The 15,937-nt window shown below is 39.9% G+C and overlaps 1 protein-coding gene across 1 annotated transcript in view; it reads right to left on the bottom strand.

Annotated features, from left to right (window-relative positions):
• Positions 1-15,937, bottom strand: part of SLC7A9 (solute carrier family 7 member 9) — a 41,044-nt gene that overhangs the window by 9,121 nt on the left and 15,986 nt on the right. The window contains exons 10-11 of the mRNA XM_047792231.1: positions 11,523-11,619; positions 9,886-10,035 (exon numbers count right to left, since the gene is read on the bottom strand). Coding sequence (XP_047648187.1) covers positions 9,886-10,035; positions 11,523-11,619 — 247 coding nt within the window. The remainder of the gene's footprint in view (positions 1-9,885; positions 10,036-11,522; positions 11,620-15,937) is intronic.

Here is a 15,937-nt window from a genome sequence, read left to right on the forward strand (position 1 = left end):
GTCTGCAACCTACACCACAGCTAACGGCAACGCCGGATTGTTAACCCACTGAGCAAGGGCAGGGATCGAACCCGCCACCTCATGGTTCCTAGTCGGATTCGTTAACCACTGCGCCATGATGGGAACTCCGAAATGCTGGATCTTTAACCCATTGAGCAAGGCCAGGGATCGAACCCAAGTCCTCATAGATGCTAGTCGGGTGTGTTAACTGCTGAGCCACGATGGGAACTCCTAGAGTGAAGTTTCTTGATCTCCATTTGTTTTCAGTTTTTAGGGATTTGTTTTTTCCTTTTTATATTTGTTTATTTTAATGTTTAAAATATTATAATTTTGTTTTCTCTTTGATTTATTCCATTATTTCTTTTTGAGAATAAACACATGTATATATCCACATTCCTCTTCCACTACCCTTATATAAAAGGTAGCAAATGCATAAAACAGTTTGGCACTCTGCCCTTTTCCATTAATATAGTCCAGAGATAACATAGTAATCTGTAAAATTACTCATCCACTTTTTTTACTGCTGCATACCACTCTGCTTTGTGGATGTACCAAAGTCATTTAACCAATCTCCCATTTATTGACATTTGGGTGTGTTCAACTTTTTGCTAGTACAGTTAATGCTACAATAGATAACCTTGTGTATATTTTATATTTTTGTCAACTTCACTTCGGGATTGATTGCCTCAAATGAGACAGCCTGGTCAAAACGTAAATGCGTACATAATTTTGCCGGATGTTGCCAGGTTTCCCGCCACAGTGGCCATACCATTTGTAGTTCACTAGCGGTGTTGGAGAAAACTATTTCCGCATAGCCTCGCCCGTGGTGAGTCCCCAAACTGGGATTTCTGCCCATCTGATAGGCAAGAAATGGTATCTCATTAGAATTTTGGTATGCAGTCTCCTAATAGGAACAAGACTGAGTTTGCTGAGATTGATTTGTTTCATGTTTAAGTGTCACTGCATTTTTTCTTTGAACTGTCTTTTTTATATCTTGTGTCCAGTTATATCTTTTGTCCATTTCAATTGTTAGTAACTTTTGTCTCACGTTTTAGGAACTCTTTAAATTAGGGACAGTAGCCTTGTTTTTGTCATACTGTTGCAAATATTTCCCCCAATAAGTTGTGTACATGTTTTCAATTTTTTTTTGAACGCATAAATTTTTATTTTGGGATTATGGTTGCCCCTTTCTAAAAAAAAAACTTGATTTTGAGTTATAGGAAAGGTTTTGCCCATTCTTGGATTACAAAGCAATTTATGTTTTCTTTATGCATCAGCACCATAATATATAAATTTTAGAATCTTTGTATTTCAACATTTTTCTCATTTCTAAGATTTTCCATGGCTATTCTAGCTAGTTCTTTAGTATGAACTTTTTAATCAGCTTGTCTAACTCCAGAAAAAAAAACAAGTCTTTTTTCTTCATTGCAGTCACATTAAGTGTCTAAATTAAAGGTCAGTGACGTCTTTGTGATGTTGAGTTTCCCTATCCAAGAACATGACATTTCTATTCACGTTACATTTTCTGTTGTTCAGGAGAATTCTGTTTTTCCACTGAGAGGTCTAATCTCTTGTTAAATTTATAGATAGGTTGTTTTTTTTGTTTTTTTTTTTTTTTTGGTTGGTTGGTTGGTTGTTTTTATCTTTTTAGGGCTGCGCCTGTGGCATATGGAGGTTCCCAAGGTAGGGGTCGAATCGGAGCTGTAGCTGCCAGCCCCAGCAACGCCAGATCCAAGCCGTGTCTGCGACCTACACCACAGCTCATGGCAATGCCGGATCCTTAACCCACTGAGCGAGGTGTGCGTCCTCATGGATGCTAGTCAGATTTGTTTCCCCTGAGCTGCGACGGGAACTCCTTTGTTTGTTTTTTAATTTTATGGCTGAACCCATGGCTTAAAGAAGTTCTCAGGCCAGGTATTGAATCCAAGCTGTGGCTGCAACCCAAGCCACAGCTGCAGCAACACCAGATCCTTAACCCACTGTGCTGGGCCGGGGATCGAACCTTTGCTACCAGAGACAATGCTGGATCCTTAACCCACTGTGCCACAGTGGGAACTTGAGCAAGGTATTTCTTTTATTTTTTCTTTTTGGGATGAGGTGTTCCTTTTATTATCTTTTAATTAGATATAATTTTTATAAATAAGGGCTATTGATTTCAATGTGCTAATTTTATATCTTACTATTTTACTGTATTTTCTTAGTTTTTTTTTCTTTGATCTTTCTGGGTTTTCCAGGTGTATAGTTTTATTTTCCTTGAAAGAAGAAAGTTTTAGAAACTTTCGAAAGTCTTTCTTTAGCACTTATGCTCCACATTGCTCTCTCTTTTCTAACTGCACTCACAACATGTTAAATGGCAGTAGAGGCAGAGAGAAGGCATTCTTGTCTTCCTCAGCAGAGACCTCTCCGGTATTATCAAATTGCTTTTTGCCTTAGGGCGTGTTTGTGCATGTGATCCTGCCAAGGAGGTTATAAATTCCGATTTGTGTTTTTATCCATAATGTATGTTGAATTTTATGAGGCTGTTTTTGGCATCCATGGGAGGTAACTATAGGGGTTTTCACCATAAGTATATTAATATGATGAATTAAATCCAATTCATTCTAATCTTTAGCTACCTTTGAATAGACTTGATTTAGTCATGCTGTGTTTTTAATCTAATTTGATTCTATTTGTTAAGATTTTCATATCAATATCAAAAAGTGAGATTGGTCCGTGATACTCTCTCTTCCGCATTTTTGTGCTATCTTTGCAAGGCTTGATATCAGTGTTATAGCCCATAAAACCCCTTTGAAACATCAATAAAACAAGCTGTAGCTTACCTTAAAAAGAGGTGCGGGGCAGCATAAAGATACACATAAGGAAAATGGGGGGGGGGGGTTCACACTGTGGCTCTGAGCAGCTTACAAACCCGACTAGTATCCATGAGGATGCGGGTTGGATCCCTGGCCTCACTCAGTGGGTTAAGGATCTGGCATTGCCATCAGTTGTGGTGTAGGTCACAGATGTGGCTCAGATCCCGCGTTGCTGTGGCTGTGGTGTAGGCTGGCAGCTGCAGCTCTGATTTGACCTATAGCCTAGGAACCTCCGTATGCCATGGGTGTGGCCCTAAAAAGCAAAAAACAAATGAAACAACCAAACATGGGAAATAATCCAAAACATAGGTTTTCTTTTTTAAAATCAAACAATTCTCTACAACTCTTATTCAGATAAATCCAAAGACCTAGATGAAATGGACAGTTTTCTAGGAAATACATAGTTGACTAAAACCAACTTCAGCAGAACCAGAATTCATGGCCAAATTCTAAAAGTCAGAAAGAACCTTAAGTTCTTTCTTTATATTTATCAATTCCTTCTACATTCATTTGGTTTTTCTGTTGTTCTTTCTCTTGCCTTTTGAGTTGCCTATTTAATTTTTCATTTTTATTGATACAAGTAATGTAGTAGAACTTCCTTAAAGCACTGATTATAGGTATGTCTTGTTTTTCATTATTGTTATTTTTAGGAATTCGCATACTTTCCCTTTCCTATTTGGACCAAAAAGTTTAGTTTTTAAAAGTTAATTTCCTGTAGACAGAATGTGATCTGTATCATTCTTGATTTTATTTTTTTTCCTGTTTTTTTTGCCATTTCTCGGGCCGCTTCCGCGGCATATGGAGATTCCCAGGCTAGGGGTTGAATCGGAGCTGTAGCCACCAGCCTACACCAGAGCCACAGCAACGCGGGATCCGAGCTGCGTCCGCAACCTACACCACAGCTCATGGCAACTCCGGATCCTTAACCCACTGAGCGAGGCCAGGGATCGAACCCACATCCTCATGGTTCCTAGTTGGATTCGTTAACCACTGAGCCATGACGGGAACTCCCCTGATTTTTTTTTAATAAAGATTTTTTTTTTTTTGTCTTTGTTGTTGTTGCTATTTCTTGGGCTGCTCCCGTGGCATATGGAGGTTCCCAGGCTAGGGGTTGAATCGGAGCTGTAGCCACCGGCCTACGCCAGAGCCACAGCAACTCGGGATCCAAGCCGCGTCTGCAACCTACACCACAGCTCACGGCAACGCCGGATTGTTAACCCACTGAGCAAGGGCAGGGACCGAACCCGCCACCTCATGGTTCCTAGTCGGATTCGTTAACCACTGCGCCACGACGGGAACTCCAAGATTTTTTTTTTTAAAGATTTTCCTTTGTGGCATTAAAGATTGTCTGTGTTCAGACATGTCCCATGTGCTCTTGCAAAGGTATGTTTGTTATTTTGAGGGTTCAGAAGTGGATATGACTCTCTAAGATGTACCTTGTTACATTTTTTTAGATCTTCTGTGACTTTTACTGGTAATGTGCCTGAGTCTGTCTTGGACTGAGGAAGATGTTTCAGAATCTCTTATTAGATTGGATTATTTCCCATTTGTGGTGGTTCTTTGGGATTATTTCCCATTTTTGGTTGTTTTGTTCGTTTTAAAGTCTCTTATTAGTGTGTTGCTTATTTCTCTTTGTATTTCCTACAGTTTATCCTCATAAAAGTCATTACTGTGTGGTTTGGTGAATAAGTTTTCGCAACTGTTATTTCCTTACTGTGAATTTTAGCCTGTAGCATTACTAAATGGTCTTTGCCTGTGTTTTGGGCCAAATGCATTGGACCCGAGTGCTTGTCTGATAACAACCCCTGTTTTCTTTGCCTGGCATTTGCTTGGCATTTCTTTGCCTGTTCTCTTAATTTTTCACGGCTTTGTAAACCTGCCTAAAAGTTTTTTTCTTTTAGTGGCTGATTTAGACCCATTTAAAGTGAATATGCCAGTTAATTCATACAACTGGTAACTCTGGTTTCCATATTGCTGTATATTTCTATATAAAGCATCCTCTACTTTCAGTTTTCTGCCCTTAAAGAGTTATGTTCTGTGGGAAGACTCTCACCGGGGGCCCACTTCCTACTTAAGTGGGAAAAATTATTATGTGTCATAATGAAGCCGCCATTTCTAACCAGAATTTTCAGATATAACTAAAAGATAGTAAATGCAGTGTTTTACCTGGAAGTAAATTGCTTTAAAAATGATTTCCTGGAGTTCCCGTCCTGGCACAGCAGAAATGAATCCGACTAGGAACCATGAGGTTGTGGGTTCGATCTCTGGCCTCGCTCAGTGGGTTAAGGATCTGGCGTTGCCATGAGTTGTGGTGTAGGTCGCAGATGTGGCTTGGATCTGGCATTGCTGTGGCTGTGGTGTAGGCCGGCAGCTATAGCTCCTATTGGACCCCTAGCCTGGGAACCTCCATATGCTGAGGGCGGGGCCCTAAAGAGGGGGAAAAAACAAAACAAAACCCAAAGAACCCAAAACTTTTCTCACACCTGTATTAAAAATATTATATTTCATTTTGGGCAGTTACTCATTTTTCCATATAACCTACGAACTAGAAATAAGAGTATTGAGAGGTTTGTAGAATCTGTAAAGATTGGGAATTTTAAAAACTAATAAGCAAAAACCAAAAGGAACAACAATGAAAAAACCAACAAGCACTCTACTGAGAAAATGTCAATCAGGAAGATATTCTGATTTGTTTTGCTATTCAAGTCTTTATATAGAGGTTCTCTTTTATGATACAGCTTTGTGTGTGTGCGTGTTCGGATATATCTTTTGGTATCTGTAACACTGTATTTCTGTTCTGAGAATAACCATTACAAACGTAGGTACAACACCTTTATCTCCTCTTTTTTAGATTGTCTATAATAAGCAGTAATTCAAGAAGCTAGGCATCCTCCTCCTTTCCCCCAGCATCTAATTTGAAATGTTATCCTAAGGCAGTTTCCCTGACATACTTTCCTTAACTGGCATGCTTTCACATGCTCTCTTCTCCAGTGTCTCTTATATTGGCAGCCCTTAAAGATATCAAAATAGTATGTAAATATTATCTCCTATCATTTAGTCTTAGTTCTGTAATTACATATATTCACCTTATGCCAACGGCTTTTTGAGTCTAAAGCTTATTCTCTAGTGATTCCTTAGGAATGAAGGTCTCAAGTAGCAATATGTGCCTTGAGTTCTTTCACTGGTAACTTTATTCTTCAAGGTCCATTTGACCAGATATAATATATCTGACTTACATTTTCTTTCCTTGAATATCCTAAATATGCTGTCCACGATCTTATGGCATGAGGGGTTGCTGATGAGAAGTCAGATGCCTATATTATTTTCTTTCCTTTACAAGCAAATTGGAGAGGAGGAGGAGAGGAAAGGGAGTACCCAAAGCACGTTTTTAAAGCTCCATAGTTTTACCAGAATCTATTTCTTTGCTGCCCATTCTAGCCCCAATGTCCCAGGTATATTGTAGGCCTTTTAGTGTGTTGGTTCCAGTCCCCCCTCCTTTTGTGTTCCCTGCCTCCACTTTCCCTTCTGCCTCAAGAAATGTTTCTTGAATCATTTGTATTTATTTATTTGCAGTTTAGGGCCACACCTGTCTCATACAGAAGTCCCCAGGCTAGGGGTTGAATTGGAGCTACAACTGCCAACCTATGCCACAGCTCATGGCAATACACCAGATCCTTAACCCACTGAGCTAGGCCCAGGATTGAACCCGCACCTCATGGGATACTGATCATAACCCGCTAAGCCACAAAGGGAACTCCTTGAATCATTTTTAATAGTTCTTAAGAATTGTTACTTTCATTTTCTTCTTTAAGGACTCCAATTATACATGTGTTAATCTCTTTTTTCCCCTGTCTCCTTAATTACTTCCTCTCAAATCCTTTTTATTTCTGTTTGGGAGATTTTGTGAAGATTAAAAATCTGCACTATACCATCCTGATTCTGCCTGGTAGATGACCTGATTGAGGTGGAGCTGCTTAATTCCAGTAGTCTGCCCTATGTCTCCACTGACGTGGGCGACTTGGAGATAGTCTTTCTGGAGAGTGCCAGAAAGACTTTTACCCAAACTTAGGAAACATAATTCTAAAGCTAAAGACATTATCTTGATTCTTGTTCTAGTTACTGAAGCCCTGTTGCTCCCCTTTTTCTTAATCTGCATTTGTTATCATAGGCAAAATAGCATAGAAGTTCCCACTGTGGCGCAGTGGGATTGGCAGTGTCTCTGGAACACTGAGACACAGGTTTGATCCCTGGCCTGGGAACTCCATATTGCTGCAAGGCAGCCAAAAAAGAAAAATAGGCTAAATGGCATACCTTTTTTTTTTAAGCCCCTAACATAAGCAAAATGAAATACGTTCTTCTTTCTCATTGGTATATGGACCACACCAGCCATGGAGAGAGGTATGAAAGAGCCCAAAACAGATGGCAAATGTGGGCTGCTAGTGGTTGCATGTACAGGAATGGCTCTGGGCCAGAATCAGAAGTCCCCATCAGTCTACAAAAAGTATACACACAAGAGATCCTGGAACTGTCAGAACTGGATATCTCACTTTGGTTAGAAATAGGTCACAGATAGTCTTGATAACTTTAATAGTGAGAGAGGAGTTCCTGTCATTGGCACAGTGGTTAATGAATCCGACTAGGAACCATGAGGTTGTGGGTTTGATCCCTGGCCTTGCTCAGTGGGTTGAGGATCCAGCATTGCCGTGAGCTGTGGTGTAGGTCACAGACGCGGCTTGGATCCTGCGTTGCTGTGGCTCTGGTGTAGGCTGGTGGCTACAGCTCTGATTAGACCCCTAGCCTGGGAACCTCCATATGCTGCGGGAGTGGCCCTAGAAAAGGCAAAAAGACAAAAAAAAAAAAAAGGGCTGACTGGATCATAAACTAGGATATGAAATGAAATTCTAGTCTAAAATATGATATTCAATTCAACATAAGCAAATCAACATCATACGCCTCATTAACAAAAGAAAAGTAAAAAACCACATGATCATCTCAGTGGATGCAGAAAAAGCATTTGACAAAATCCAATATCCATTCATGATAAAAACTCTTACCAATGTGAGTATAGGGGGAACATACCTTAACATAAAGCCATTTATGACAAACCCACAGCCAATATAATACTCAGTGGAGAAAAACTGAAAGCCTTCCCTCTAAAATCTGAAACAAGACAAGGATGCCCACTCTTACCACTTTTATTCAGCATGGTGTTGGAAGTCCTAGCCACAGCAATCAGACAAAAGAAATAAAAGGTATCCAAATTGGAAGAGATGAGGTAAAATTGTCACTCTATGCAGATGACATGGTACCCTAAGGACTCCACACAAAAACTACTCAAACTCATCAATGAATTCAGCAAAGTCGCAGGATACAAGATTAATATTCACAAACTGGTTGCATTTCTGTATACTAATATTAGAAAAGGAATATGAAAATGCAGTACTTTTTAAAATCACAAAAAAATAACTAGCATTAAACCTGACCAAGGAGGTGAAAGACTTACATGCTGAGAACTATAAAACATTAATCAAGGAAATTCTAAAGAGGATTCAAAGAAATGGAAAGATGTAAAAAAAGTGTCCCATACTCCTGGGACTATAAAATAGGGAAAAAAAGAGTCTCTTCAAGTGGTGCTGGGAAAACTGGACAGCTGCATGTAAATCACTGAAACTAGAACACACTCTTGCACCATGCACAGAAATAAACTTAAAATGACTTAAAGACTTAAACATAAGACATGATAAAACTCCTAGCAGGGAACATAAGCAAAACATTCTCTTATCTCAGCCATACAAATGTGGTCTTAGGTCAGTTTCCCAAGGAAACAGAAATAAAAGCAAAAATAAACCGATGGGACCTAATCAAACTTAAAAGCTTTTGAACAGCAAAGGAAACCATTAAAAAAAAAAAAAAGATCTACAGAATGGGAGAAAATAATTTCAAACCATGCAAATGACAAGGGCTTAATCTCTAAAATATTAAAACAACTAATCAACCCCATTGAAAAATGGGCAGAAGACCTGAACTGACATTTCTCCAAAGAAGATATACAGATGGCCAACAAGGCACATGAAAAAATGCTCTACATCATTAATTATTAGAGAAATGCAAATCACAACTACAATGAGATACCACCTCACACCAGTCAGAATGGCCATCATTAACAAGTCAACAAATAACAAATGCGGCAGAGGGTGTGGAGAAAAGGGAACCTTCTTCACTGTTGGTGGGAATGTAAATTGGTACAACCACTGTGGAAAAGAGTATGGCGGTGCCTCAGAAAACTAAATATAGAACTATCACATGACCCAGCAATCCCACTCCTGGGCAAACATCCAGACCAAACTTTCATTTAAAAAGATGCATGCATCATTATGTTCACTGCAGTGCTATTCACAGTAGCCAAGACATGGAAGCAACCTACAAGTCCATCAACAGAGGAATGGATTAAGAAGATGTACATATACACAATGGAATACTACTCAGTCATAAGAATAAAATAATGCCATTTGCAGCAACATGGATGGAACTAAAGATTCTCATACTAAGTAAGTCAAAAAGAAAATACCATATGATGTCACTTATATCTGGAATCTAATATATGGCACAAATGAACCTATCTACAGATAGACTCATAGACATAGAGAACAGATTTGTGGCTGCCAAGGGGGAGGGGGGAGGGAGTGGGATGGACAGGGAGTTTGAGGTTAGTAGATGCAAACTGTTGCATTTGGAGTGGATAAGCAATGAAATCCTGCTATATATATAGCACAGGGAACTATATCAAATCACTTGTGCTGGAACATGGTGGAGGATAATGGGAGAAAAAGAATATGTATGATTGGGTCACTTTGTTGCACAGCACAATTTGACAGAACATTGTAAATCAAATATAATTTAAAAAATTAAAATGTATTTAAAGGGAAAATGGTTGAAAATAGAAAGCATGCTCCTAGAATTTAAAATAGTTACCTCTGCCTAATTCATTTCAAGAAATCAAAGCCACTTGTGACATTTGGGGAACTCAACCTACCTTGATAGGCCTCTTCAGTTCTTTCCTTGTAAACCTCATAACAACTAGTCCAGAGATCGTTAGGCCATAAAACAGCCATGCAGCAAAACTGAAGTAATTGACTAGTGAGTTTATGTCACCAGGGATGATATAAATGGTTGCTATGATACCCTAGAAGAAAGAAGGAATTCTTAGGTCATTAATACATGAAACCATCATCCTTATCTCTTCACAAACGATGGAAGAAGCAGTTTTTTCCTGTGGATAATAAATACGTTGGAGAGAAAGAAACCTCCTAAGTATCCCATTACATTCAGGGTAAAACCCGACTGTGCCCATGACAGGTCTTCTCTTTGAGGTGCAACAGAAAGGACTTGGAAATTTTGTGGCTCTTTGAAGTGGTTTTAAGCAGGGGGAAAACAAAATGTGTATGTATTTTGCACCATCAACCTAATTTTAAATTTTCCTTCCAGAGTTTTCATCATGGGCAAAAGACCCCTACACGATAAAACTCGGCTGTCTAGGTCTGCTGTTGACTGCATTAGCTGCACCGCCCTAGACTTGCAATTCCAAAGGCCCCATAATTCTGGGCCTCTTTCCTCATCCTCAGAGGGAGTAGGTTAACAGAATAGGAACCCTCCGCTGGGGTGAAAGAAGGAGTCTGGCCCTGAGGCTACGCTGTGGATGCTCCACAGGTGCCCAAGACAGATGCATATGCAACCAGGGAATCTCCCCCACGGAGAAGCTCCAATCAGAAGATATCAAAGGGCCTTGACTTCATAAGGATCTCAAGACTTCTGCATTACTAGACCACAGTGAGTAACTGTCGTCGGTAGCCAATTCATAGAATGCCTTAGTCTCCTCCCCCACAAGCTAGTAGGCTTTTGTATGGTTTGTTTTTAGGGACCCCAGAATGTACAAATGTGCATGTAGGAAGTATAGAGGGTACAAGCTCAGAAGATACAGAGAGACATTCCATGGATAAATTCAAAACAAAGAGCAAAAGGTGGGTAATGACTTGTTTTGAATTTTTATGGCTGCTTCCCCAGCATATGGAAATTCTTGGGCCAGGGATTGAATCCAAGCTGTAGCTGCACAGCTGCAATAATGCTGGATCCTTTAACCCACCAGGGGTTGAACCCATGCCTCTTCAGCAACCCAAACCACTGCAGTTGGATTCTTTTTTTTTTTGTCTTTTTGTCTTTTTGCCATTTCTTGGGCCGCTCCCACGGCATAGGGAGGTTCCCAGGCTAGGGGTCTAATCGGAGCTGTAGCCACCGGCCTACGCCAGAGCCACAGCAACGCGGGAATCCAAGCTGAGTCTGTCACCTACACCACAGCTCACGGCAACGCCAGATCCTTAACCCACTGAGCAAAGCTAGGGATCAAACCCCAAACTCATGGCTCCTAGTTGGATTCGTTAACCACCCCGCCATGATGGGAACTCCTGCAGTTGGATTCTTAACTCACTGTACCACAGCAGGAATTCTGGGTTATTCCCAACTTTTAAATATACCTACATATATACCTGAGGACTGGGAGAAGCTGGGTCATTTGAAAATCACTGAGCTTAGTGATCAGATTTAAGGTACTTCATCATACAAACCGAGGGACCCTTTGCCTCGAGGGGGTGTTTTCCTGGTGGAATTCACACTTACGTGAAAGATGATGGCAGGGGCTGGAGTGAGGCGCTTGACGCTGATGTAGGAGAGCACCTTGAGCATGTGGCCTTCCCGGCCTGCCACGTAAACAAGTCTGAAAAGGCAACAATACGGAAGTCAGTCACCTGACTGACGCCAACAACAAGACGTGTCTTGCACGTCCTAAATCCAAATTCTGTATTAAAAAAATCAGAAAAATTAAGGGTGAGTCAGTGGATGCAAACAAGTCGCCTAGCTCCACCATAACCTCCCCGCAAAAACTATTGATTATTCAAGCAGCTAAAAGGTGCTGTTCAAAATGGTTTAAAAAGGAGTTCCCATCGTGGCTCAGTGGTTAACGAATCTGACTAGGAACTATGAGGTTGCGGGTTTGGTCCCTGGCCTTGCTCAGTGGGTTAAAGATCCGGCGTTGCCATGAGCTGTGGTATAGGTTGCAGACTCGGCTCGGATCCCGTGTTGCTGTGGCTCTGGCGTAGGCCGGTGGCCACAGCTCTGATTCGACCCCTAGCCTGGGAACCTCCATATGCCGCAGGAGCAGCCCTAGAAAAGGCAAAAAGATGAAAAAAAAATGTAGACATGAAATCAAGAGAAGAAACAGATGCTCAAATATATTGAATGGGATAAGATAAATTCAAAGAAGAGCAGAGAGCATTTACACCATGAAGCACTGAGCCTTCAAATTGAACCTAGTTCTAGAAAAAAAACACACCCAGACAAACAGTATAGTGGGAGGGAAAAAAAAGGTAAGCTACTGAATTTGAAAGATTAACTATAAAATTAAGGCAATTAGAATAGTAGCCATCTCATGATAACACTTTGAAAGGGAAGAGGAAAATTGATTTTCATATTAAAATTCTGCATAGGTAAACTATCATTCAAGACAACTGGCAAAATGTATTTTTAGAGAAACAATAACTACAAGACACTGTTCTTCAGTCCTCATTGGAAACTATTAAAAAGTCTACTCCAACAAAAGAGGACACTGAACTAAGGAACTGATTGGAGAAGCACTGTTAAGGAAACAGCAGTAAATCATGTTTAATATTTATGTAAGTATTGAATTTTTTCTGTTAAGATGGACTTTTTTTGGAGGGTTGGTTGGGTTTGTAAGCAAGGTGTAGTTGATATACTAGATAATATGAAAGTGAGAGCCCTTGCAAGAAAGGGAAGAAAACTGAGATGCTGATAAATTCTACTAGGTATTCATATTAAATTTTAAAGGTAGTTGCTAAAAGAATAGAAATATAACTTCCATCCACATCAGAAATAAAAAAATGAATAAAGGAAATCCAAGAGTTGGTAAGTCAGGATAAGATTTTTAAAGCCAAGAAAACACAAAAGAATATGTTAGAAATTAGCTGTAGCAGTAATCACATCAAATGTGATCAGATTCCCCTTGCTCAGCTGGAGACTCCTGGGTTGGGTTTATTGAAAGAGCCAAAAAAAAAAAAAAAAAGAGTTCCCGTTGTGGCACAAGGGAAGCAAATCTGACTAGGAACCATGAGATTTCGGGTTTGATCCCTGGCCTTGCTCAGTGGGTTTAAGGATCCGGCGGTGCCGTAAGCTGTGGTGTAGGTCACAGACGTGGCTCAGATCTGGTGTTGCTGTGGCTGTGGTGTAAGCCGGTAGCTATAGCTCCGATTAGACCCCTAGCCTGGGTACCTCCATATGCCGCAGATGCAGCCCTAAAAATAAAAGATTAAAAAAGACAAAAGCCAGAGCGCATGACACTGAGAAGTAGAAGATAAAAGTTATGGAACACGTTGCCAAAAGTAGCATCCTGAAAGACATGATTTAGCAATATCATTATCAGACAAAATAGAATTTAAGGCATAAAGAGCGAGAGTTCCTGAAAAACGGAATAAGCCCACAAAGGATTAAAAACAAAAGCAAAAACATCCAGGAGCATTTGCAAATACACAGTAAAGGCAGAAAATCAACCACATGTAAAGCTAGTAGGAAGGTTAAAAGACAAAGTAGTAAAACCATCTCTAGCCACAATAAGCAGTTAAGGAATACACAAAATAATTAGCTGAAAAACAGGTCAAAATAGTAATTGTGAGGGGAGGAGAGTAAAAATGCAAGGTTGTTAAAATGCATTTGAAATTAAGAGATCAACGTAAAACAATAATATGCATATAGATTGCTACATTATAAACCTCATATAACTACAAGCCAAAAATCTATAATAGATACACAAAAAAGAAAATGTAAACATAAAACTAGTCATAAACCATGAGAACAAAAGACGACCTACAAATCAAAACAAATAACAAAATGACAATAAGAAATACATTTAAATAATTAAATGAACTAAATGCTCTAATCAAAAGTGACTGAATGGACACAAATACTAATATATATATATATACACATATTAGATCTTTAGATTTGAAATGAGTCTCTTGTATTATATCTCTACAAGAGACTCACTTCAAATCTAAAGACATACACAAAGTGAAAGTGAAAGGATGGAAAAAGATATTCATGCAAATGGAAATCAAAAGAAATCCTGGGAGTTCCCATCATGATGCAGCAGAAACAAATCCGACTAGGAACCATGAGGTTGCAGGTTTGATCCCTGGCTTCAGTTAAGGGTCTGGCATTGCCGTGAGCTGTGGTGTAGGTCACAGACACAGCTCAGATCTGGCATTGCTGTGGCTGTGATGTAGGCCAGCAGCTGCAGCTCCAATTAGACCCTTAGCCTGGGAACCTCCTATGCCACGGGTGCAGCCCTAAAAAGGACAAAAAAACAATAAAAAAGAAATCCTGCAAGTAATACTTATATTAGCTAAAATAGACTAAAATAGACTAAAATAGGAGTTCCCGTCGTGGCGCAGTGGTTAACAAATCCGACTAGGAACCATGAGGTTGCGGGTTCGGTCCCTGCCCTTGCTCAGTGGGTTAACGATCCGGCGTTGCCGTGAGCTGTGGTGTAGGTTGCAGACACGGCTCGGATCCCGCGTTGCTGTGGCTCTGGCGTAGGCCGGTGGCTACAGTTCTGATTCAACCCCTAGCCTGGGAACCTCCACATGCCGTGGGAGCGGCCCAAGAAATAGCAACAACAACAACAACAACAAAAAAGACAAAAGACAAAAAAAAAATAGACTAAAATAAAGACTGTTGTGAGAGACAAGGACATTACATAATGATCAAGGGATTAGTCCAAGAAAAGGTTAACAATTGTAAATGTATATGCACTCAACATTGGACCTAAATACATAAAACAAATATATAAAGCATATTTAACAGACATGGGGGGATTAAACAGTAACACAATAGTAATAGGGGACTTTAACAACAACATTAATGGACAGATCATCCAGACAGAAAATCTTTTTTTTTTTTTTGTCTTTTTGCCTTTTCTAGGGCAGCTTTACACGGCATATGGAGGTTCCCAGGCTAGGGGTCTAATCAGAGTTATAGCCATCAGCCTACGCCAGAGCCACAGCAACACGGGATCCGAGCTGCATCTGTGACCACAACTCATGGCAACACCGGATCCTTAACCCACTGAGCAAGGCCAGGGATCGAACCTGCAACCTCATGGTTCCTAGTTGGATTTATTAATCACTGTGCCACGATGGGAATTCCCAGACAGAAAATCAATAAGAATGGCCTTTAATGATACATGAGACCAGATGTATTTAACATATATATATATATATATATATATATCATTTCATCCAGAAGCAACAGAAGACACATTCTTTTTAAGTGCACGTGGAACATTTTCCAGAATAGATCACATTCTGGGCCACAAACCAAGCCCTGGTAAGTTTAAGAATATTGAAATCACAACAAGCACTTTTTCTGACTACAATGCTGTGAGATAAATCAATTATAGGAGAAAAACTTCAAAAAACCCAAAAATGTGGAGACTAAACAAGATGGTACTAAACAACCAAAGATCACTGAAGAAATCAAAGGAAATTTAAAAATATCTGGAGACAAATGAAAATGAAAACACAATTAGGTAAAATTTATGAGATGGTGAGTTCCCATTGTGGCTCAGTGGAAACAAATCTAATATCCATGAGGATGCAATCCCTGGCCTCGCTCATTGCATTAGGATCCAGCACTGCTGTGAGCTGTGGTGTAGGTCACAGGCGTGGCTCAGATCTGGCATTGCTGTGGCTGTAGTTTAGCCCAGTTCCAGTTTGATGCCTAGCCTGGGAACTTCCATATGCCACAGGTGTGGCCCTAAAAAGACAAAAAATAATTTATGGGATGTAGCAAAAGCAGTTCTAAGAAATATATAGTGACACAGCTTATCTCAGGAAACAACTTTACACCTAAAGGGCTTAGAAAAAAACAAAATCCGAAGTTAGTAGAAGGAAAGAATAAAAATTAGAGCAGAAATAAATGAAACAGAGACTAAACCCAAAACAAAAAAAAAGATCAATTAAATT

The sequence above is a fragment of the Phacochoerus africanus genome, chromosome 8 (genome assembly GCF_016906955.1).
Source record: "Phacochoerus africanus isolate WHEZ1 chromosome 8, ROS_Pafr_v1, whole genome shotgun sequence".
In the NCBI taxonomy this organism is placed as follows: Eukaryota; Metazoa; Chordata; class Mammalia; order Artiodactyla; family Suidae; genus Phacochoerus; species Phacochoerus africanus.